A 24766-nucleotide genomic window follows, 5' to 3' on the forward strand; every position below is an offset into this window, starting at 1 on the left:
TCTTCAGGTCACACAGGAAGTCAGCCTTCCTGATCCAGAGTCCAGAACAGCACATTCCACCCACCCCCTTGACTACTGTTATCTCTCTCTCTCTCTCTCTCCCTAGCCATTTCCCTTGTTCGCACTGCTGCCCCACAGGGATTAAGGATCCGTCATTTCCTTAACTTCAGACCTACAGTTCCAGTAAGTCTCACCTCTGCTCCTTATTCCCAAGGGCTACACATTCAATACGCGCCAAACAAACTTACTCATTTCCCCACCGAACTTCCCTCTTCTTGACCCAATTCTGGTTACCAGACTCACTCACCGTTAAGCAGGGGGTGGGGAGGTAGGGGGTGGAGGAGCCACTGTCTTCAGCATGCAGCCTGAGCATATCTGAAGTTATCCACCAAGGTAGGTTCTTCACCCACTCATCAACCAACAGCAACTCAGAAAGGATTTCACTGTGTTGCCCTGCGTGGCCTTGAACTCACAGATCAACTTGCCTCTGCCTCCAGAGTGCCAAGATTCAAGATATGGGCCGCCACGCCTAGTTAGTCCCTGATGAATCTTTTAATGAAATATTTAGATAAAAAAACCGAAGACTGACTTTCAACTCAGGGCTCCTTATGCAAATTCCAACAGCATCCCAAGTTCCCCCAGTCTTAGATTCTTCCCTTCATCAGTTAAATGAAACTCATGTCTTCTAGCAGGCCATGAAGTCCTGGCTTTCTTTGCCTCCCAGATCCCTGCCCGCTGCCAGGGCACTCCTCCTAAAATGCTACTGGTTTGTTTTTTTTTTTAGAAACAGGATCTCACTATATAGTTTTGGCTGTCCTGGAACTATGTAGACCAGGCTGGCCTCGAACTCAGAGAGACTCTCCTGCATCTGTTTCTACCTCTGCCTCCCAAGTGCTGGGACTAAAGGCATGCACCATTACGCCTGGCTCTAAATTGCTTCTTTAATCACATTACTCCTGGCTCCTAAATCATCAAGGCTCCCACTGCTTCTAAAACAGCATGAACCCTCAGCAAGCCTTCATTGCTCTCTAGATTTGAACCTTTGCTATCTTTCCATCCGTATTCCCTCTACTCTCTGGATTCTAGTCTAAGGGTTGACAAACTAAAGCCAGAAAGTCTATTCTGGCTTTATTTACATACTATCTTTTTGTTTTACGGTGGTGTTAGGAATGGGACCCAGGGCTTTATGGCGTGATATCCTGACTGAGCTCCACCCCCACCCCACTTATGCTCTGTCTATGACTGATCCTGGGTTATAATGGGAGAGTTGACTGGATGCAACAGAGACCACAGTCTTTAAGGACAAGAGGGGAGCAGGCTAGACACTGTAAAAAACGGCCGTGCATAGCAATACTGTTTCAAACCAGAAGACAAGATATATGTAGTAACTCTGTTTTAAGGGGGACAGCTGGCTGCTCCCTGAGGGGACCTCTGCTTTCTACCTTCCTTTCTCTGCTCATGTTGTCTCCATCTCTGAGAAATATCCATGCCCCGCTTTTCTTCAAACTGAACATATCTTTATGACCACCTTGAAGGCTTGCCTGACCACACAGCTCCCAAATACAGTGCGGGCACCCTGTGTGTCTACCACTTTAACATCAGCCTTCTATCTTTATCCTGCAAATCGCCATCACCTACAGCACCTTGCTTGGCATGTTTGTGAGGCCAGTGCATGCCTGTAATCCTGGCACTGGAAAGTGGAAGGCAGGAGATCTGGAGTTCAAGGTCAACCTTAACCACACAGCAAATTGGAAGCCAGCTTGGGATACATGAGACATCTCAAAAAGAACAGCAACAACAGTCACTTGAAGGCAGATGAACCCCTACAAGCTTACATACCCGGCTGAAGCCAACAAGAGAAGGTCAGTATAGAGACACTCCAAAGGCTTACAATAAGCCTGTCTACCGGCACCAGCACATAACTTGACAGCTGTGCCCATGATAAGGCAGAACAGGGCTCTCTATCCAAGCTCTGCAGACATCTGGGGTAAGTATTTGTCAGAGGCTGTCCTATGTACTAGACAATGTCTTTAGCTCCTACCTAGGGATTCCAGTTAGCACCTCCCATTGTGACAATCAAATTGTTAAAGGAAAGGGTTGATCTTCCCTGGGGGGGAGAAGTGCCCTCAACCGAGAACCACTCTTCTAGAGGTTTCCAAGCACAAGCCAACAGTGAGATATTGACAATAAAACACAGATGACAGAGTCACTATAGTTCAGTGTCCAGATGAAGAGAGAGATAAGAGCCACTCGATTGGCCAGGCTGACTCACTCTTGGGAGATTATGCTCAACTCTGGATTTTAAAAGGACTTTGGAAAACTAGAATTCCTTCAGTTAAAGGCAACCGAACTGATGGGTGGCTGGGAAGAAATGCCATCAGAAAGATATTTTGAGTGTAGATGGCTAGCTTGTACCAAAAACCATGATGAACCTTTAAGTATGTGAGGTTGCCCCACAGAAGAACGGTTCTCAGGACAGAACCGGAGGCTGGAGCAGCACAAGAAGGCAGACTTGAGTCCTACACAAGCAAACACTCCTTAGCTAGCAGAACAGGCCAACAAACGCACTGGTCTGAGCTGTAAAACCCTGTGCTCTTGCCATTCTGGAAGATTTCAAGCACAGACCCATGAAGAGAGACAGCAAGGCTATAGGGATTGTTTTGTGCACTGGGAGGGAGGACATGATGGTCTCTCTAAGTATTTACAGCTCTGAGGTATTTTCTTATTCATTGATTTGCGACCTTCGGCTCAATCCCTCCCGAATGGTAGGCAGGCATTCCACCCTTAACTGAAACCTTAATGCTGAGATTCTAAGGTTAAAAAGGAAAAGACAAATGTCATGAGGCAGTCATTTGTACAAGCTGTATATAATTTCCAACCTTCATTGCATCAGAAAAGGAAACTGTTTCCTCAGAAAATTAAGCCTATTTCTGCTTGCCGGTACCTGCATTAGTCTTCAACACTGTAACTGCCAGGGACCTGGTTTTTTCACATTAACTTGCAGCACTAGTTCCTGGGTGATGTTTACCACTCCTGCCTGTACGCCATAGCATTCCTTTCATCCAAATGCAGAACTACAACCTGTGAGAGAGATGCCTTCCGGTTTCCAAGCTACCCTGAAAGGCATTCCGTCATGCACAGTTCCTGAACGTGAGTGTGACCACCTTTAGCTACCTCATCTCTTTTGTGGATTCTTGCCTGGATTATACAAAGTTCCTTTTACTATCCATTAAATACTCACTAAATTAACAAACATATTCCTACAGACATCTCCAAAACAAATGACTTACAGCCAGCTCTAGTTATTACACACAAATCTAGGCACTTGGCTATCAGAGAAGCCATGCTGTTACTTTCGCAGTATAAACATGAATTCACTTTGGTGAAATTTCTATTTTATTTATGATTTGGAGAGGCAAATCTGAGATATTACAATGTGTGGTACTCCTCAATTACAATGTGGCCATACAATCCGAAAGTTCTAGAAAGCAGTCGCAACAAAACAGGAGGCAGATGTGTTGTTGGCAGGTAAGACTACAGAAGGCTCTAAGCCCGGGAGCTCCTTTAACCCCCAGTTAAAACTGCCAGCGCCATGTGGAAGGAGCTGCCCCAAAGCCACACCGGGCCCTCATCTGCGGCTTTACTTACTTCTTTCCGTTTCGTTTCTGGACATTCCGACTGCAGAGTAAGAGTCGCACCTTCAATGTTCCTTGGCATGGGTGTGGAACCGGGGTTTATAGTCAAATGAATCTGATCTGGTGAGATAATGTGTTGTACGTAACCCTGGGACATTGCTTCCTGATCTATTAAGAAGCCCTCTTCACCTTCCACCAGAAAAGGCAAGGGTTCTCCACACTGTCCGTCGTCTTCATCATCCTCCAAAGTGCCAGGGTCCTGTTCTATGAGAACAGTGGTCCTATCATAAACAGTTCCAGATGAGGAAGGCACCAGTCCGTTGTCATCCACAAACCTGAGCATCTTGTCATGCGGGGTTAGGTCATCTTCCTCTCCCTTAAAGAAGATGATATTGTCGTCTGGACTGTGTTCCCCCATGGCTCACGTGTGCTCAGCCCAATTGTGAGAAATGAAAAGGTAACGGCCTTTCTGCAATAGATAACACCAGAGTTAGAACCACAGCCCAAGACCCACCTATGTCCTCAGGGGATCCTTAGGGACCACTTTCCCTCATTTTAAAGAGCAAAGTGCTAATCCCAGACTTTGGAATGCAGAGGCAGGCAGACCTCTCAGAGTTCCAGGCCAGCATTGTCTGCATATCAAGTTCCAAGCCAACCAGAGTTGGTGGTGAGACCCTGTCTCAAAACAAAGAGAGAGAGCAATCCAGGCCTAGGAATGGTGGTGAATGTCTTTAACCCCAGCACCTGAGAGGTTGAGTAAGCTGGATCCTCTTGAATTCCAGATGAACCAGAGATACACAGTAAGAATCACACACAAACCGGGCAGTGGTGGCCCACGCCTTTAATCCCAGCACTTGGGAGGCAGAGGCAGGTGGATTTCTGAGTTCAAGGCCAGCCTGGTCTACAGAGTGAGTTCCAGGACAGCCAGGGCTACACAGAGAAACCCAGTCTCGAAAAACATAAACAAACAAACAAAAAAAGAATAAAAAACATACACACACACACTCACACAGAGGCAAACCAAAGCAAAAAAAAAAAAAAAATTTTTCTTCCTTGGAAATACTTAAAATCTGACACAATCAGTCACTGACAAGGAAAAAGCAAATCTCCCCCCCCAAAAAAAAATTCAAAGTTGGCATTCACAAGACCTTCTACTGTCACATACTTTAAAGATGGATCTATGCAGCTAACGAGGATAAAAGAGCAAACAGGTGGCTGCTTAAAGAAAGAGTGGCTACAAACCTTCAGTGAGGTGCTCTCGTCCCAACGCCCTCCCTCCCCGCAAACACACCGTGAGGCAGTGCCACAGCCTCATGTAGCTGGTGGTGCAGAAACAACACTGTAAACATAACCATCTCCAAGTCCTCCTTTTGCCCTTTACTGCTTGGGCAACCCATTCGTGCCTGCCTTTCTACAGTGGGACCAGTGCTTCCTGCTTCATACAGAAAGAGAAACTGCAGGTAAAGTACAAGCCTGTCCAACAATAGAAAGAGGGTGGCTTCCTTCTGTCATTTCTAGAACACATGGGGTGGAGGGGCTAAACCCTAATAAGGAGTAGCTGATGCAAATTACTTTAATTATTTATATCGTAAAACATGATCTGGACCAGAGAGTACACACTTGTACAGAGTGACTAGGCTTTCTGCCCCGAAAGGCTGACTTAACATAAGCAATACTGACACGAGCAGCTCAGGAAATATCAGCAAAATGAATGACAGACATGCAGACGGTCTCCTTTTGAAGATAGTCTCTTGAGGAAATTACCAAAATTTGAAGCTTTCATGGTCTGGAATGGTGATTCCTCCTTCACCCGAAAACACACAGGTTCTACAAATGTGGGTTTGGCAGACACAAAAGGAGAATTTAAAATAACCAGCACATCACTTAGTTCTCAACCTGGTTCTGCACTTTCTCTTCAGCTCAAGAGTCGGCAAAGTGAACCTTTACTAGCCGGAGTGACAAGCAGGCGAGGTAGTTACCAGGCACAGGTCAAGGGATCTAATCTGAGAGGAACCAGCCCGAACCTTTGCTTACGCAACCCCAGAAATACACGTTTCTCTGTGTCTGAGAGGAGAGATAAGGTGGGCTGCCCCGGCACCTTCGGCGGTAACGCAGAGACCAACTTTCCGTAACAAGACCAGGAGGTGTGAGGGTGGCCGAGGACTGCGAACCCAGCACCTCTGAGAGACTGGCATGAGGACCCTGACCGGGAAAGCACCCCTAGTACAGGGCTACAGAGAAAAACCCCGAGGCAGTCTGGGGGCTACGAGCTGGGCGAAGAGGGGCAGGGTCCGGGTCTCCATGGAAACAGAGAAGGGGGGCTGGATACCCATCCCCATGGAAACGGAGGAGGGGTGGGGTCCCTCGGGTGAGTGGAATGCAGTCTCAGCCGGGAATGGCTACGGCAGGGAGCCCCAGTCCCGCACCCCCCGGGTAGTTCCAGCCCCAGCCGAGTCCAGCTTCTGCTTTTACCTCCGTGGCTCCCGGCAACGGCGGCAGCGGCAGCTTCTCCCCTCCCCAGCGGCACCATGATTGCCCCCACCTGTCCCTAGCGTCACTTCCGCTTCCGCTTTCCGGAGGAAGGAGAGGCCCGGGGAGCCCTGCGCCCGCTGCTGTTCGTGATTGGCTTCTACTCTCCAGGGGGCTGAGACCGCGTCTCTCCCCAGCGGGCTGTGGGCGGAGCGAGTGGAGTCTGGCGCTCGGGTGCCACACGGGGAAGCTGACCGTAGAGAGCGGGCAGTTTCGAGCGCGGGAGGGTACGCGACACCAGCGGTGAAGTCGAGGTGTTCTCAACCCCAGCTGCGTCCACAGCTGCAGTAGGAAGGCTGCAGTCAGCCGCCGCCTTCCAGATGCGTAGGCCAGCCCGCGGCATCCCTCTTCTCGCTCCACTGTACCCACGCCCCATAGTTCACCTGGCTGAGGCTTCCCCCCATCCAGGACCGGAACGCTGAGCAGAGCCCTCCAGACACTTCTCGTTCTCACGCGCCCGCGGGAGCTAGCGGTTCCAACCTTCCTTAAGGAGGATTTTTGCTCTAGGAAGAGTCAGTGCCACCTACTGGCCAGTCCCCTGTCAGCTCTTAACACTTATCCTACCCACCCTTGAAATCCACTAGGTGGTAGCAATATTTCAAAGCCCAAGAAGATACTTTTCTCGTGTTTCTATTATATTCCTGTAAATGTAATTTTTAGACTCTCACATAAGCTAATGCTTATTTACCCCATGAACGACTTCTCTCGAACGTTTATGTTGGAGCAGTGCTCTTAGAGGCTAGATCAGGGTTCAGGCCCAAACTGCTATGCCATTCCCTCTGAGTAAGGTTGAATAAGTGACTCTGGCGCACAGCATGCCACAGATCAGCTGCTCTGTTCTTAAGCCACAAAGGACTAGCTGCCAGGAACTAACATCTCTTGAGAGAGGAGGATGGGGGAAGAGAAGACGAACTGACTGCTCTGACCTTAGAGTTCTTTTGAAACCAGAACCCACATTAGATGGCTCACAACCACCTGTAACTCCAGCTTCACAGGGATCTGAGCCTCTGGCCTCTCCTAGCACATTCACACATGCATGTAACACCACCACCACACACATACACATAACTAAAAAAGAGAGAAACATAGTCACCATTAAAAATACATTTATCATTAAAATATATTACATATATGAGAGGTGCTGCATTATATACAGTTGGGAGGACTGGATATCCTACAAAATCCCACTCGTTTCACCAGAACCCCCTTTCTTCAGTGCTTTTGGGGGCGACTGAGAGGCCTTGGAGTTGAGTAGAAAGGGAGCAGTTGCCCTATGCGTGAACATGTTCGAGGCTTGGACAGTGGAAGCATCTGGGATGGCTAAAAGTTGTTTATCCAGGAACCTCTAAGCAGAGTCCTGCCGCCCAAGCCATTCTCCTTCAGGGACTTCAGTTAGTCCAAGTATTTGACCATGAGATGCTCAGTACGGGATACGGGGAACTCACTGACTGCATGTCCTGGAGGCTGGCTGAATAAGGCAAAGTACAGTTACTTAAAACTTTTAAATAAAAATGAATAGGGAGCTATTTGTGTTAAATAACTAGAGTTGAATGTGGAACGTCAGTTCTGCTATGGTGGATTGCCCCCACGTCTTCACAAGTCAGCATGTGTGCTAGCCAATGGCATGGAGAAGGGGCAGGTCTAGGCTCAGGTAGAAACAGGTAGAAGAAACAGGCGGCTGCCATTCTTCCAGCAGCCTCAGACCAGCTTAAGGCAGTTCTTGAGCTGAAACAGGTGGGGCTGACAATTGTGGCTGCCTTGAGGAAAACAGGAGAGGAGTAGTGAGGCTCAGAGTGGACCGCAGAGGAACTGGTGAATAAACTCTTGGGCCTTCTTCTTCTCCGCCATGTCAAGCTTTTGGTGACGAGCTGGGTTCCGGAGCAGTAAGCTGCCAAATATGCTAGCTGTGCATGACAGAAACAGAAAATACCACTTAGCAACTAGGACACTGGGGTGACTAGGAGAAAGAACAGACTACCTCAAGCACTCTGTGTTAAAGGCAGGACCTGGGTGCCTCGAACTCAGGGGCTCCACCTGCCTCTTCCTCCTGAGACTGGGATTAAGGCATGTACCTCTATGCCCAGGTAGTAGTTCCTTCCTGAAAGCACAAACAGCTGGGGGAGGGGGGTGGGGAGTCTCTATTCCTACCACTCTTTAGTTCCAGGCCAGGCCAAGCTATACAGTGGGAGGCTGCCTCAAGAAATAAAGAGGGGCTGTGGAGACGACTCCTCAAGTTAAGTGCTTGCCATGCAAACATGACAGAGGACCTGAGTGCAGATCTCTAGCTCCCACTTAAATGTACCTGTAACCCCAGTGATGTGGAGGGAGAGAGAGGTGGGTCCTGGGGCCTTGCCAGCCAGCTAGTCTAGCTAAAAGAAGGAACTAGCACAAGGGCTTGCACATGGTAGCTAAGGGTTCTACCATTAAGTCATACTTCCAGCCCCCAAACACATTATTTGCATAAACTTTGCCCAAAACAAGGCATGATGGTACATATGCAGCACTCGGGACCAAGGCAAGAGGATGCTGAGTCCAAGGCCAGGAGAGTGAGTTTGAGGCCAGCTTCAGCAACATAACTTGACCGCCTTTTAAAAAGTTAAAACAAAACAAAGCTTCCTCAGAGCTGGGGGGGCAGGGGAGCAAGGGAGAAGAGAAGGGAGGGTGAGCATTAATTCAGCTTCCTTTCTTAGTGATTCTGAACCGATAGATGCTTGTACGACACTTGGCCACTTACCTAGAATATTCTCATCCAAATGATTTTTTGCTGAATTTTTCAGCAATTCTTGCAAAAACGCCATCAAGTAGTTGAAGACATTTTTGTGGAAGCTGGGGAGGGTTAAAATTATCTGAAAGAGGGAGAAGGTGGGGTTTGCGGCTTCACTCAGTTACATGACAAGGTGCCCCTTATCTATCCCCTCATATTCCAGGAACTGAGAACACACACAGAGCTGATCACTCACCACTTGGCACAAGTATCCAAAGGGAACAAAGGGCAAACGCTGCTGCACGGACTTAGAAGTCAGACTTCTAAAACTAAAAGTCGCAGACTTAAGGGAATCAAGGCCTTCTACTTGGGTCTTGAATACAAGACAAAACTAGACTTGGAGCAGCAAGGATTAGGGTATTGGAGGCAAAGAAGGCAAGAGAAAGCAAACTGTTAAGTAGGAAGAGCACGAGCCATCAAAGTCGGCAGGAACCTACAGCGGCACAGGGGTTAGGCTTAGAAGGGTTAGCCAGACCGGAAGCCAGTGACTAGCCCACAAATGTGCACGACAGAATCAGCTGGAGAGCTGGGGCTCGGAAAAGGAAGGTTCCAGAAGATACGCAGATGAAATGGATATAAGTGAAGGTGCTGGAACCCGTACTGTTCGCAATTGTTCTATACAATCCTATCAATCATGGAACTGGGTGTGGTGGTGAACACTGGTGATCCCAGGACTTGAAAGGCTGAGGCAGAAGGATGGTGAATTGGAGATCAATCTGGGCCACACTGAGTTCCAGGTCAGACTGAGTCACAGGGAGAGACCTGATCTTGGAGGAAAAAAGAGAGAGAGAGAGAAAAGAAAAAGAAAGGAAGGAAGGGGGCTGGAGAGATGGCTCAGTGGTTAAGAGCACTGTCCGCTCTTCCTGAGGTCCTGAGCTCAATTCTCAACAACCACATGGTGGCTCACAACCATCTGTAATGGGGATCCAATGCTCTCTTCTGCTGTGTCTGAAGACAGCGACAGTGTACACACATACATGAAATAAATAAGTAAATAAATCTTTTTTAAAAAAAGGAAGGGAGGAGAAGGAAAAGAGTCACTAAGCTGCAGTGAGAAAGGAAAGTTTGGTTTTGTCCCACAGGAAGACACCTCTAAATTCAGAGTCTAATTGTAGCATGCCAACTGGATGTGGATGGAGGGGGAGCGAGAGCACAGGGCACTGCCCCAGGTAAGCTGAGCAAGGATGGGGGAGAACGGAGAAGTAATGGATCAATGGGACTGGGCACGCGGGAGGTGAGGAGAGGGAGGACTCAGAAATGACTCAGGTTTCGGGGTTGAGTCACGGGAACTAAGGGTGATGCTATTAAAAGCAAAAGGGACATGAGAGGAAGAGCAGGTTTGAGAAGGAATGATGCTAAGCTTCCAAGTCACTGCACGAGAGAGGCTGTCACACTCTGTTCTGCCAGGCTTCACATGCCCGGGCCAAGCCGGTGTGCACGCTGAGGCTCAGTGCTCTCCCTCACCTGTTTGCTTGCTGCGTAATTGCCAGAACACTCCAAGCAGCTGTGGTAGGCGCTGTAACAGATGACAGGCTCTGGCAGGCTCTCTAGGAAAAGCAGCAAGGCTTCGGCTACAGAATGGTTGTTAGCACCTTTGGCTCAATGTTAAGGAACAGGTGACAGTGTTGCCCTTGGGTAGGAGGAGGCCCAGGGGCAAGCATGTGCCAGAAGTGATGCCTGCTCAGTCAGGCTCTCCTCACACCTTGGATGCCAGCCCACATCTCGAAGGGACCATGCCGTTTGTCAAGTGACCCCGGCTCTCCTGAGCTCCTGCTACACTGACTGCTTACAGATGTAATGTCTTCTATGGACAGGTGATGAGTGAGTAGAACCTGTTAGCCAAAGTTACAATAGCAGAGTCTGAGCTTTGGGATATTCTCTCTTTTAAAAACTCTCACTTTCCCACACACACATGCACATTTCTGAAGGATACAGAGGTGGTCGATCATCCCAGTATCTAGACAGTCCCTTATATGGTCAAACTCTGGCCTCAGACCTGGCTGCTGAAACAGATCTTCCTGCAAAGGGGAGAAAGACACAAAACAATAATTTTCTCAGAAAACTGGTAGTGATTTCTTGAGTCACCCATATCACACGAGTTCAGAATGAGGCTGTGTAGTGGGATTTCTGAATCATTCCAGTGGACAATGTCATTGAAGCTGGCCTCACTATAGGCCATTAGGCATGCAAGATCTGGTACATGAGAAAGCTCACACAGAGCTGTGTCCTAAGGCGTTATACATGCCATGGACAAGACAGAAAAGCTACTTTGATCCTCAGCCAAAATAAACTACAACAAAATGAGATGCAGGGCCAGCAGTGGTGGCTCACGCCTTTAATCCCAGCACTTGGGAGGCAGAAGCAGGCGGATTTCTGAGTTTGAAGCCAGCCTGGTCTACAGAGTGAGTTCCAGGACAGCCAGGTCTACACAGAGAAACTCTGTCTTGAACACCACCCCCCAAAAAAGAGAGATTGGGGGGGGCTCAAAAGATCTCTCAAGTCTATGTAAATATATGCAAATAAAAATATGTCAGTAAACATCATTTCCATTAGTCTCAAGACACTTTGGATTTATTCGTTTCATAAAGCAACACAATAGTACAACATATCTATCTATCTATCTATTTGTTTAATATATGAATGTTTGGGTGCAGAGGCACCTGTATGCCAGAAGAGGGCATCAGATCCCTTTATAGATGGTTATAAGCCACCATGTGGGTGCTAGGAATTGAACTCAGGACCTCTGGTATATCAGCCAGAGCTTTTAACCGCTGAGTCATCTCACAGGTATTGCTCTCAAATTACATTTGAAAGATCCACACAGAAGACAGATTTCTTATGAAGTGAAGTCTGAGGTCTAGGAATATAACTCACTGGTACATTCTTTCAGCAGAAAGCTGAGGCCCAGGGTTCCAACATCAGGGTCAAAATAATAATAATAACGATGATGATGATAATAATAATAAAGTATACATACACATACAACACATATTTAAAAATTCAATTTTAAAAAAATAAATTAGGAATCAATCCCCTCACTATTGTGTATTAATCGCCTTTCAGGATATGTTTCCTCCAAAGGATGCTACAAGAATTAAGTGAAGCAATTGGATAAACAGAACACGGCTTGGGATACTGCAACATCAGTGGGGGTAGAGGTGGGGCAGACTCCGACTTGTGAAAAAGCCCAGGCACAGTGACACACACCTATAGTCCTAGCACATAGGAGGCTGAGGCGAGAGGATCGTGAGTTCAAAGAGAGTCTTGGGCTAGTGAGTCGGCTATTAGCCTGGGCTACACAGTGAACTACTATCTCAAAACCACAGATAACCGGGAAATAAAGCTCTGTTGTCAGAGCACCTGCCTAGCGTGTGGAAAGCTGAGCTCAATCCCCAGCAGCACATAAACCAAGTGAGGCAGTGCACAGCTACAACCTCAGCACAAACCACACGGAGTGCATAATCTCAGCATTTGGGAAGTAGAGGCGGAAGAACCGAAAGTTCAGTCATTCTCAGCTACACATCAAGTTCAAGGCCAGACTGTGCTATAATATTAGACTCTATCTAGAGAAACTGAAATTAAACGGAGAACAGAATATCCTAAGAATGTATGTTGCTGGGATGGAAGTGTAGCTTAGTAGAGAGAGCTCTTGCCTAACATGCATGAGGCCTGAGTTCGATCCCCGGCACTGGAGGACAGAGAAAAGGAGTAGGGGGAGGAGAAGAATGAGCGGAGAGGGAGAGAGAGAGGGAGAAGAGAAAGGGGAGAGGGAAGGGGAGGGAGAGAGAAAATAGGAATATATTTTGCTGCAAGATTAAAATATCTAAAACATAGTCTTTTAGGGCTGGAGGGCTGGAGATGGCGCAGCAGTTAAGAGCACTGACTGCTCTTCTATTCCTGGCTTTGAAGCCTGGAGCACACAAACCTGTAGCCAAGTCAGTCAAACTGACCAAACCGACCAACAAGTCCCAGCCCAAGAAGCTTGCCTAAAATCTCTCCAGAAATCAGCCCTCCAGATTCATGGCCGGGGGTGGGGGGGTGGGGGGGGTGGGGTGTGTGTGTGGGGGGGTGTGTTTCCATCTCTCCCCTGCCTGAACTGTCAACAAGCTAGCTCCTCCCATTCTCAGAAGCAGGTGGGAGTTCTTGCAAAAGACTCCAAAATGACCTCCCAGGGGGCATTCAGAAGTCCTTCCCTAGGGGACCAGGAAGAGGCTTGGGAAGGCAGCTTTGCTTCCCATTGGAGAATCCCAGCCCAGTATCAAACAGGCCCTGGAATCTCCTGGGGGCAGAATAATGACCCGCAGGTGGATCCTGAGGAACAAAAACTTTCCATTCGAAATGTTCTAGGTCTTTCTCAAGGCAGCCTGGCCCCACCTACCTGCTGGACAGCATTTCTGTACAGGTAATCCACCATCATCCAGAGCTCTTTGGGAATTTCCATGGGGTTCTCCAACTGGCTCCTGTCATCTGCAGTCTGCATTGACATCAACGTCTCCAAAGAGAGAAAAAGTATGACAAGTCATGATGAGGTGGCCCTTCTACCAGGCTGGCTGCATGATAGGACAGTAAACAACAGGAAAGGACAATGGCTCAATCCACTAACCAGACATTCCAGAGGCAAAAAAAAAAAAAAAAAAAAAAAAAAGCCCAGGTGGTAAACTGAGTAACCAAAAGGTGATTTTTAAGGATGGGGAGAGAGAAACGGCAAGCAGTTTCCTGAATGGAGTGGCATATGCCCCAACTTCATAGAAAACAAGTTTCCCCTAGCATTCTACTGTGAGAACCAGAGAGGCTGTGTGACCCAGTGAGGAAGAGCACACATTTGTGAGCCCAAAACTCTAAGTCCAAGCTCCAAGTCTACTGCCCCTCACCACGTGATCTGTGACAACTCCATTCCTTGATTTCCGTCTTCATCTACATTAAATGATAGAGAGGCTAGTTCAAGAGTCCCTAACTGAGCCAGGCGGTAGTGGTGCACGCGTTTAATCCCAGCACTTGGGAGGCAGAGGCAGGCGGATTTCTGAGTTCGAGGCCAGCCTGGTCTACAGAGTGAGTTCCAGGACAGCCAGGGCTACACAGAGGAACCCTGTCTTGAGAGAGAGAAAAAAAAAAAAAAGAGTCCCTAACTGAAAATACGCATTCAAAGGAAAAAGTGCACAATTACCTACATTGGGCCAGACATGCTCCCCTGTGTCAGGATGGTCTCCATAGGCGCCTCCAGTGTCTGCGCAAACTTACTGTACTGTATGATGACTTGTTTGTTTGTTGGGTGTGTGTGTTATGTGCATGGATGTACATATGCATATGATGGTCAGAGGCCAACTGAGTATCTTCCTCAGTTGACTTCTGCTTACTCTTTGAGACAGGGGTCTCTCACTGAACCTGGAACCTTCCAATTTGTCTAAAACCCGACTCCATCCCCCAAAGCTTGGATCACAGACATGTATCTTTTATGTGGGCTCTGGGGAACTGAACTCAAGACCTCATGGTTTCATGGCAAGCACTTTATCAGCTGAGCTACCTCTCAGCCCCAGATGATAATGTTTTTAAATGGAAACTTTTAGTAGAAGCGGGATCACGGCTAAGTTTCTCTACTGCACTGCTGGATCCTGAAGGTTTATGCAACCTGTCTCCTCCATCCCACCCAGATTCCCATGCTGAATCTTAACCACCAATGTGACAGGAGCTGGTAGTGGTAGCTCTGGGAGGTGGCTGGTCACGAGGGCTGTGTGGTCACAAATGGGATTGATGTGCCGTAAGAAAACCAAGGGGACGCTGAGACAGTCATGTATGCACCGAGAAAGTGAGTCATCAGAGATGTTTATCACATCCTTCAGCCACCTGAACTGTGAAAGCCAAACCTCTGTTCTTTATAAAGCGCCAGCCTATGGAGCTCTGTCACCATCACTTGCACGCGTGTGTGCATGCTCGGTTTGACATAAAGACTGGGAAATGTGGCCGTCTTCTGCAGCCATCCACAGCAGGCAGGGGAGTCTCTCTGTGCTGGAATCTTGTGCTGGCTTCACAACTTGCTCCGAAGCACACACACAGTAAGGCAGAGTTGATATGGTGTGGGCTGTCAGCCACGCCGTGGACTAACTTAGCTTTCCTCTCCTGCTCTGGCCTCTAGCTCACTCCTGGAAAGCTGAGTGCTCGTGTGCAGAAGACAGAGGGCAGCCAACACTGATGCAGGCAAGAGACACTACCTTCAACCCCTGGCCAGCACAGCTGCCGCTCCGTTACACTGGCACCCAGGAGTCTAAGTGGACCAGCAAAGAAAAGACCAGAGTCAGGAGAAACAGCTCACTGTCATTCTGACCAGGGAGCGGCTTGTTGTCAAGTTCAAGGAAGCTGCGAAATGCTACGTCCAGGAAGGTAGGTATAGAAAGGAGGTGTGTGAGCCAAGTTCCCAGTGCTCGGTCTGTCCCAGGCCTGCCGCTACTCACCAGGGCACTGACAGTTTTCGGGGGTAGATCCAAGATGGGCTCCCTCATGTAGCACAATGTGTGGAGAGGAGACCCGAAGCAGCTGGGCAGGTAGTTCCCAGACACAGACAGAAAGTAGTCCTTCCCCCGCTCCAAGTGTAAAACCAGGATGTCTTCAATGGTGTCCTGGCCTGAGTTGAGTTGTGTGGCAGTAGACTTATTTACAAAGAGCTCAAGTTCAATCTCAACATGCGAATCTGCAGAGAACGTGCAACAGTCAGGTCAGCGGGGGAGCAGTCAAGACGAGGAGGAAAAGGCAGGCGGGCAGAGGGTGAGATAGAAAGGCTAAGGAAGGAAACAGAAGGTCACCCAATAAGGACAAAATGTGAAGTCTAGTCTGGAAACATGAAGAGAACACATGGGCACTGGACAGACAAACCTTCAAGAAGCCCAAGTACTAAGGAGCATGGCTTCAACCAGGAGAAGCAGTCCAGGAAGAAGGCATGGATCAGAGGACCAGCCCTGGGCCAGATCTGGGGAAGTTATCGCCTAGGAACTGGTCAGGAATCACCCTTAATCCTGCCACCGGATGAAGATGCCACCATTTCTAGATGACTACCCATCACTTCTTACATCGCTGATTACAGGAAGAAAGGCAATGGAGATGACTTTTAAAGTAGCAGCTCCTTCCGTACGACTATGGAGCACACAAGTGCCGACACTGTTCTTACAACTGAGCGCACGCTCCTCAGCATGTTTTATATATGGGTGAGTTCAGTTATAAGGAAGGGGTGGGGGTGATTTCAGAGCCAGCAGAGGCAGGCAGATCTCTGTGAGGCCACCTTGGGCTACACAGTGAGGTTCCAGGATAGTCAGGGCTACATAATAGATAGACCCTGTCTCAAACACAACGAACAAATAAAAGCTTTAGGCAGAGAATAAAGCATTCAGAAGCAAAAGACTTATTTAGAAAACTGAAACGGATAGGCAGGGCATTCAGAAAGCAGAGACTAGGAAGGGTTACCTGGCAGGAGGAAGCCCTTGCTGGGTCTGGCAGTCAGCCACTGCTTACAGTAGGACTCTTCGTCAGGCTTGTTGATGAATTCAAACTGACAGGGCACTTGGCTATTATGAATCGTGAAGGACTCGGTTTGCAACTGCATGTACTTCACATTCTCAAAACAGAACTGAGAACAAACAAGGAGCAGTCAATCAGGGTTCTCTTCTCGAGCTGTGCACCCACCCTAACCGGGAATAACTATTTGTCTTGGGAAGAAAATAAGGACCATCTCTTTGAAATGTATTTAGCTGAGAGGGCACATGGCCACTGAAGACCAGTAGCCTATGCAGGCTAAAGCACAAGTATATTTTTATAAGTACATTTCTTGAAGCACAGTTTCTATCTTCTACATCCAAAACCATTTCTGAAACACCATTCTCAAACTGCCCCATGACGTGAGAATCAGCTCACTCTGCAGACGAGCTACACAGCTGCAGCGTAAAGCATCTTCCTGTGAACCCCAGGGGTTTCCTGAGACAGGCTCGGTATGTAGCCCTGGCTGGCCTGGACTCTCTGGAACTCACTGTAGTTCAGGCTAGCCTGAATTCAAAGATCCACTTGTTCTTCCCTCCTCTCCCCCAAATTCTGGAAATAAAGGCCGTGCTACCACCCCAACATGAGTTCTAGAACTTGAACTCAGGTTCTACCAACTGAGCCAACTCCCAACCCCTGATGCTAACTAATACTCTTAGAGGGTCTGGGTCTTTCCTACCTCCCGCTTGGAGAGGGTCACAGAAGGAATGTTGGCATTTTCCATTTTATCCAGGGAGCGGACAATTTCCTCCAGGGTCTTCCGGTAGAGTTCTTCATTAACAACCCTCACCTAGGAGGGAAACATTGGAGACTGAGTGTGGAGCCTGTTGCCCATTCTTCTTTCTCAGTGTTGAGTGTGCTTGGGGAATCAGAAACAGAAACTGACAGCATTTCGGGAAGTAAAAGCTAAGTAGATTTAGTTCATTAATAGTTAATCCAATCAGTGACAGACCCAGAAAAAGCCCCCAGCTATGTCAAGGTTGCCCACTTCCTGGTCAGCAGGAGGACCCTGGAGCCTCCTGGTGGCTCCTCCTGTTGGGGCTCAGATCTTGGCCAAAAGACACTGGGTTTCTATTTCTGTCCTGCTTGCCCCCATCCAAAGGCCAACAGGGGAGATTTTCCCCCTTTGGTTCTGATACAAAGATGTATTTTTCAGCTCTTTTTAACCCAAGCTCATCAGCAAGAAGGAAGAGTGTCAGGCTTTTAATTATAAATACTTTTTATTTTCAACAATAAAATGATTGCAACATTACTTAGCCTCCCCATGCCCTCCTCCCCTTCACAGGAGGCATGTAGACAAGGCTGGCCTCCAACTCACAGCTTAACGGGCAGAGCCACCACACCCAATCTTAGGGCCTTCTCTAACTTCAGATTCTGACTCATATCTACCCTACACCTTGGAGAACAGGTAGATGGCACAAAGCAACACAGAAGCCCCTGGCGCGCTCTCTCTCTCTCTTTTGCTCATTGTAAAAGGTTGAATTATTGGCAAGGTTGTGGAAAATTAAGCTCACATGCAGTTGGTGGAAGTATAAAGATGGTGAGAACTAGGCTCAGTGGTTCTGAGCACAGGCTCTCTTACAGGACCTGATTTTCCTTCCCACATGATGGCTTAACAACCATCTATAACTCTATTTCCAGGGGATTCATGCCCTCTCCTTGTCTCTGGGAGCACTAGGCAGTGCACATACATGTATGCATGCAGGCAAAACTCTCATACACATAAATTAAAAATAAATCTTGCCTCGTGTGGTGGTATCTGCTTTTAATCCAAATCTCTGAGTTTGAGGCTAGCCTGACTACATAGTGAGCCCTGTCACCTAAAAGTAGACAAATCTTCTTTTAAAACTAGTAAGAGCTGTTAGAAGTGGACACTAACAAATGAATCTTAGGTGTAGTCCACATATCTAGAAATGAGCTCAGCCTGTGACTATAGGAGGGTTCCCTGTGGTTACAGAAAAGCATCCTCAGGAACTTGTGAAGCCGGTTCCCTTCTACTTAAAGGAGTGTCCCTTACCTCTGGGGAAGGGACACATGGCTACCTGTGGTGCCTATGAGAATATCAAGGCCCAGCCTGGCATCCAGGCACCCTGAGTGTCACAAGTGCCTGTTACACATTTCAAAGTCCACAACAGGCTGTTGGCCTGTTCTTTGACCCAGCTATTCATCCTTCTATTAACCCACTATCATCTGCTTCCCTGGATCTGCCTGTCTCTCTCTCTCTCTCTCTCTCTCTCTCCCTGTCTCCTGCTGTCCTCTCGCTATCTTGCTTCCCTCTGTTCTCTATCCCTTTCTATCTCACTGTCTCCAGGACACTCTCCTCCTTATTCCTTACCCAGGCATTGCTCAGCCTTCTTTCTCTGTGCTCTGGGCTACTCCAGATGCCTCTGGATATTTCCTCTCTTGTTCACAATAAAAAGAGTAGTGCACACCTTTAATCCCAGCACTCAGGAGGCAGAGGCAGGGGGATCTCAGAGTCTGAGGCCAGCCTGGTCTACAGAATGAATTCCAGGACAGCCAGGGCTACACAGAGAAACCCTGCTTCAGAAAACAAATCAAATCAAAACAAACAACCTCCCTAATAATAAAGTACACTTGTAAGCAGTTTCCTTACTGTGTCTCTTCACATACATTTACTGAACTCCCTCTTAAATGCTAATAAATTTTTTTAATACATAGTCATGCTGTGTTTCCCAAGCTAGTCTCAAACTCTGGACTCAAGCAATCCTGTCACAGGCCTCTAAATAGCTCAAACTACATGCACCACCACCCTGCTCAGGTATAATCCCCCTTGAACCACTAATGTCACCACTAAGAATCTATCTATAGAAATACGCACAGACATAAAAATATACATGAAGGATGGTCACTGTAGCACCACATGCAATGGAAATGAACACTCTGGAAACACAGTAGCACATTATGGCTCATCCCTACTACAGAAAAGCTCTCAGCCGTTAAAACGCGTAAGGAACAGGCCTGTAAGATGGATCCGTAAACACAAAATCTTACCTCCAAGCTACAGGGCCTGAGTTTGATCCCTGGGATACACATGATAGATTCCCATAAGTCCTTGACCTTCCCATAAGTACTGTAGCATGCATGCAATATGAACACACACACACAATGTAAAAAACAAAATCATGAGGAAGAAACTGCACAATTTCCTAAAACATAACCTTTTGGGGGGGTGGGAGGACACACTCCTGAGAGCTCCCTATGTAGCCAAGAAGGACGACCTTGAACTCCTGTTCCTCCTTCCGCCTCCTGAGTGCTGGGGTTACGAGTGTGTGTTACTGGATCTGGTTTGTGTGGTTCCAGAAACTGAATCCAGCACCTCATGCAACCTAGGCAAGCACTGTACCAATGAATGAGCTACGTTCTCTAACCCTGGAACCTTTTCTTTCTTTCTTTCTTTTTTTAAAATTTATTTATTATATGTAAGTAGACTGTAGCTGTCTGCAGACACTCCAGAAGAGGGCATCAGATCTCATATGGATGGTTGTGAGCCACCATGTGGTTGCTGGGATTTGCACTCACAACCTTTGGAAGAGCAGTCGGCGCTCTTAACCACTGAGCCATCTCTCCAGCCCCTGGAACATTTTCAATGGAGGGAAGAGATGTCCTCAGAACGTGTATAATGTGAGTTCTTTTACTCAGGAAAGAAAGGAGAAATATCTGTGTGTTGTACACAGAATACCAACATACTCAGCTGCAAATGCATAAACAAAGTCCAGAGACAAAAGGGAACTTCCATGGATGTGGAAATATGCAGATATATGTGAAAGCAAGTAGTAATTAACCTTACACTTAAATTTATTGTTTTAAAAAATGTTATTTTTATTTTATGTATATGAGTATGTTGCTGGCTAGTCTTATGTCGACCTGACATAAGCTAAAGTTATCTGAGAGGAGGAAACCTCAATTGAGAAAATGCCTTGGGGGCTGGAGAGATGGCTCAGGTGTTGACAGCACTGACTGCTCTTCTAGAGGTCATATATATATGTAAATTAAAAAGAAAAGAACAAAGGAAAAAGAAAGAAAAAGAAAAGAAAATGCCTTGTACTGAAGAGATGGATCAGTGGTTAAAAACACTGGCTACTCTTCCAGAGGACCTGAGTTCAAGTCCCAGCAACCATGTGGTGACTCAAAACTATGTATAATGGGATCTGATGCCCTTTTCTGGCATGCAGGTGTACATGCAGATAGAGCACTCATATACATAGAAAGAAAGAGAGAGAGAGAGAGAGAGAGAGAGAGAGAAAGGAAGGAAGAAGGAAGGAGAAAGAAAGAAAGAAAGAAAGAAAGAAAGAAAGAAAGAAAGAAAGAAAGAAAGAAAGGAAGGAAGGAAGGAGAGAAAGGAAGAGAAAGAGAAAGGAAGAGAGAGAGAGTAAGAGTGAGAGCAAGCACCTAAAATGGGGCTGTAAGACAAAGCTGTAGGACATTTTCTTAATTAGTGATTGATGGGGGAGGGCCAACCTCCCCATTGGAGGCAGGGACACACCCCTGGGCTGGTGGTCCTGGTTGTATCAAGAAAGCAGGCTGAGCAAGCCATGAGAACCTTCTCCATGGCCTCTGTCTCCATGGCCTCTGTATCAGCTCCTGCCTCCAGATTGCTGCCCTGTTTGAGTTCCTGTCCTAGCTTCCTCCTCTGATAAACAGTGATGTAAGCTAAATCAACCCTTTCCTCCCCAAGCTGCTTTGGTTGTTTTATCACAGCAATAGTAACCCTGACTAAGAGGGTGTTTTGCCTCCATGTATGCCTGTGTACCACATGCATGCAATTCCTGCAGAGGCCACTGGATCCCCTGAAGCTGGAGTTACAGGTGATTCTGAGCAGACCACCACGCTCGGAACCAAACTTAGAGCCTCTGGAAGAGCAGCAAGGGCTTTTAATAGCCGAGTCATCTCTCCAGGACCTTACACAATTCCTAAAAGGAGCTTCCTCATATTCAAGGCTAAGAGGAGGAGATCAGAAAGACAAAAGGCAGCCCTGGTATAAAAACCAGCTGCCCACCTACCCCAATGTCAAACACTGAGCTGACAGGCTTGTGGTCACTGGTCTTCAAGGCCATGTGGCTCTGGTAACTCAGCTGAGTGATGTTCTTTCCTTTCCACAGGATTCGGTCACACCAGGCAGGTGCACGACACTTCTCACTGAAATACAAAGTGCACGCTGGTATGCTCACAGAAGCATCACGGCCCACTGTTCAGTGATTGCCAAGGCTCAGGCGGGGAGCCACGAGGCAGAGCCTTCACATCCATGCAGCCAAAGGCTCTCCTATAGGTATCATCCACAGCAACTATGAAAGCTCCAACAAGCAGTTCAGCTGACTCCCTGCTCTGCCCAGTCCTGATGAAAGTGGAGAGAAAGAGAGAAAGCAACAGGAGAATAAGGACCTTCTAGTCCTTAACAGAAAGTGCTTAAGGGAACAGGCTGTGAATTTCTGCTGCCTCGGTTCAAATTCTGTTTGGGAGACTCTTGGACTTTGTGTGCCTCAGTCTGCAGTCTCATAATACACCATATATACCCCAATGAGCTCTTAACAAGTTGAAATGAGATATACAAATCAAATATATCCAGCATTATGTGGCATACTATAAAAGTTGTTAAAGAATTCTTAACTATGGAGCTGGAGAGATGGCTTAGAGATTAAAAGCACTAGCTGCTCTTCCAAAGATCCTGAGTTCAAGTCCCTGCAGCCACATGACAGCTCACAACCATCTACAATGAGATTTGATGCCATCTTTTGGCATACAGGCATGCATGCAGACAGAACACTGTATACATAATAAATTAAGAAGAAAGAAAGGAGAGAAGGGAGGAAGGGAGGGAGGGAGGGAGGGAGGGAGGGAGGGAATATAACTAATATGTCAAGACCAAGTACAACCTTAGCTGGAATCATCACATTTCCTTAAACAGAGTTCAAAGTCAATTGGTGAGCCGCAGAGATTGCTCAGCAGTTATTAAGAGCACTTGCTGCTCTTACAGAGGACCCGGATTCAGTTCCCAGTACCCACACGATGGCTTACAAGCAGTTGGAGTTGTAACTCTAGTTCCAGGGTATCTGGCACCCTCTTCTGGCTTCTGCAGACACCAGGCCTGCATGCAGTGCACATACACATATGCAGATAAAGACACACACATACACACATATATAATAAAAACAAATACATCTTTTAAAAAGGGAAAGGAAAACGAATCCATAATGGAACAACACCTAAGGCAGTTAGAAAGAAGTAATGTGGAAATGTAGTGGGCTTAGAGGGGAAATATTTGGCCACCATGGAAAACATGGAGAGTCACAAGGACCTTATACTCTTCAGGTCCACAAGGGCCAGTGCTTCCCAGAGTTCTTGAGTTTCCATTTCCTTAGCCCCCTGATGTGACCTCATACCCACCTGGTATCCCAGTCGTCAGAGCCAGTATCGTACTTGTAAGTAGGCTGGAATGTAATCTCACCCTCGGTGAAGCCATCAAAGATGGTCTTGGCAGCCACCTGGATTTTTAGCTGTACAAAAGAAGAGGAAAAAGCCTTCAGGATGAAGGGTCAAACCTGGGATTAGTGGAGGCCACAACATCAGTCCATAGTCAAGCCCTAACTGAAAGAGAAAGGACCCATGAGAAAACTACTCCTATTCCAAGAATCAATAAAGAAATGATTTCATAAAGAGAGAAAGAAAGTTAAAATTCTTCCCCTTCAGTTGTTCTGTGCTGGGAAAGAGATGGAGAATCGAAGGATTTAGACCTAATGATGCCAAGGCTGTCAAGAGCAGGAGAAGAGCTCAGACAGAAAAGAGAGAAAGCTCCAGCGTCCTGGACAGTTCTGAGCACTTGAGAAGTCTCAAATCTACCGAGGAGAGCCAAGAAAGTCAGCGCAGGCTTCTCCCAGCCTGTGAAGTGGCCGGTGCTCTCAGAAAGACATGCTATATCAAATGATGGTAGGAGCAGCAGGCCGCAGAACTGACTCACCAGAGTAAAGAGAGGAGCTGGGAGAGTCTACACACACTGGAGAAAACTGGTGAGGAGGAAGAGGCAGGAGCAGAGGACTCATTCTAAAGAGAATTATTAAGTTGCCTAAAATATACCAAGTAGTTTCTTTACTGAAGAAAAACTTTATGATAACATCAAGTCCTTGTGTTCCCACTCCTGATCTCCTGAGTGAATGAGAAAGTGTGTGTTCTTACTTCAAGGGAAACAAGGTGCTTCCAGGACAGAGCCGACTGAGAGAAATGCAGATGGAATGCAGCCACACGTGGACAGCATCGGGTCCTGGGGGAATCCTCCCAAGATGGTGGAGGAGAAGCTAGGCTCTGTGCCCTCGCAGTAGAGGAGACATGGTAGCCATGTATACCTGGTCGTGCGCATACAGGGTTTGGAAGGCCTTCTCTTCCACGAGCTTTTTCACCTTTCCCACATCCAGCTCTTCTATCCTGTAGTTGAGGTCTCCCAGCCACAAGATCACACTGTGAGGGCAGAGCACAGAGGGAACAGGGTTCAGGAAGGGCTTTCACCCTCCCTATCCAGGACGCATTGGACAGAAGCCCCACGGTGGGACAGTGACTTAGCTGTTGTAGAATTTTCCTTCCCACCCACATCTAATGCACTGCTTACTTGATTGTCACAAAGGGCCAGTCATCCAGGGACCCTGTGCTACATTCCGGACCACAAATGCACTCTTAGCCAGTGTCTAGATGGAATTTTCTGAAGCGAAGCTCGATTTGAACAGTAGAGCCTGGATTCACCCACCACATCAACGGCCAGCTTACTCTGAATGCCTGGGATAAGCTGTGTCACATGGTCCATTTCACCTGTTGCTGCTTCCTGATCACATACATGAGACACGCCATGAACTCTACCACTCTACCTGAAGCCAACACTAAGTCACTAAGTAATCTGCCTAGCAGTGTACAATCTCTCCAACAAATGCACCCTCAGCCTAAACGCAGACAAAGGGCCAGCTGCAGCGTCACAGTGGAGAAGACATGCTCCCGATAGGAACCCTGGAGAAGAGCAGCTTCCAAAATACCAACAAGCCAGAATCAGTACCACTGCTTTGGACAGGACCCAGGGGCTTCCTCTTTATAAAAGAAGTTCCAAAAACTTTATCTGTGATCATAAAGTCTGAAAATCCAAGGCTTTGAAATTTGACAAATAGCAAGCTTTGGTGATAAATGAAATAAAAAAAGAACAAGCAAAACTAGTGCAATCTGCTCTGTGAGGTTGGCACTGTGGTTTTGACATTGGAATCAAGGAGAAATGAGCCAGGGCAGGCACAAAGCACCAGGCACCACTCTCAAGTGTGCGTGCTCTGGAAGG

At 47.4% G+C, this 24766-nt stretch overlaps 2 protein-coding genes across 5 annotated transcripts in view; both read right to left on the minus strand.

The window, feature by feature from the left end:
* The window catches only part of Mtf1 (metal regulatory transcription factor 1), a 43094-nt gene extending 36893 nt beyond the window's left edge, over positions 1-6201 (minus strand). The window contains exons 1-2 of one of the 2 annotated variants that reach the window (XM_021159258.3): positions 6108-6201; positions 3649-4104 (exon numbers count right to left, since the gene is read on the minus strand). In XM_021159258.3, coding sequence (XP_021014917.1) covers positions 3649-4053 — 405 coding nt within the window. In that variant the 5' untranslated portion in view covers positions 4054-4104; positions 6108-6201. The remainder of the gene's footprint in view (positions 1-3648; positions 4105-6107) is intronic. The other variant, XM_021159257.3, reaches the window with a different exon arrangement.
* Positions 6202-7253: 1052 nt separating this feature from the next.
* Positions 7254-24766, minus strand: part of Inpp5b (inositol polyphosphate-5-phosphatase B) — a 62824-nt gene continuing 45311 nt past the window's right edge. For 2 of the 3 annotated variants that reach the window (XM_085838970.1, XM_029476095.2), the window contains 11 exons: positions 23802-23913; positions 22849-22958; positions 21468-21603; positions 17126-17236; positions 16378-16540; positions 15375-15610; positions 13307-13420; positions 10862-10946; positions 10393-10526; positions 8899-9010; positions 7254-8068 (listed from right to left, as the gene is read on the minus strand). In XM_085838970.1, the coding sequence (XP_085695096.1) occupies positions 7953-8068; positions 8899-9010; positions 10393-10526; positions 10862-10946; positions 13307-13420; positions 15375-15610; positions 16378-16540; positions 17126-17236; positions 21468-21603; positions 22849-22958; positions 23802-23913 (1429 nt within the window). In that variant the 3' untranslated portion in view covers positions 7254-7952. The remainder of the gene's footprint in view (positions 8069-8898; positions 9011-10392; positions 10527-10861; positions 10947-13306; positions 13421-15374; positions 15611-16377; positions 16541-17125; positions 17237-21467; positions 21604-22848; positions 22959-23801; positions 23914-24766) is intronic. The other variant, XM_085838971.1, reaches the window with a different exon arrangement.

This window comes from Mus caroli, unplaced genomic scaffold, assembly GCF_978045245.1.
Source record: "Mus caroli unplaced genomic scaffold, Mus_caroli_1 scaffold_6, whole genome shotgun sequence".
Taxonomy (NCBI): domain Eukaryota; kingdom Metazoa; phylum Chordata; class Mammalia; order Rodentia; family Muridae; genus Mus; species Mus caroli.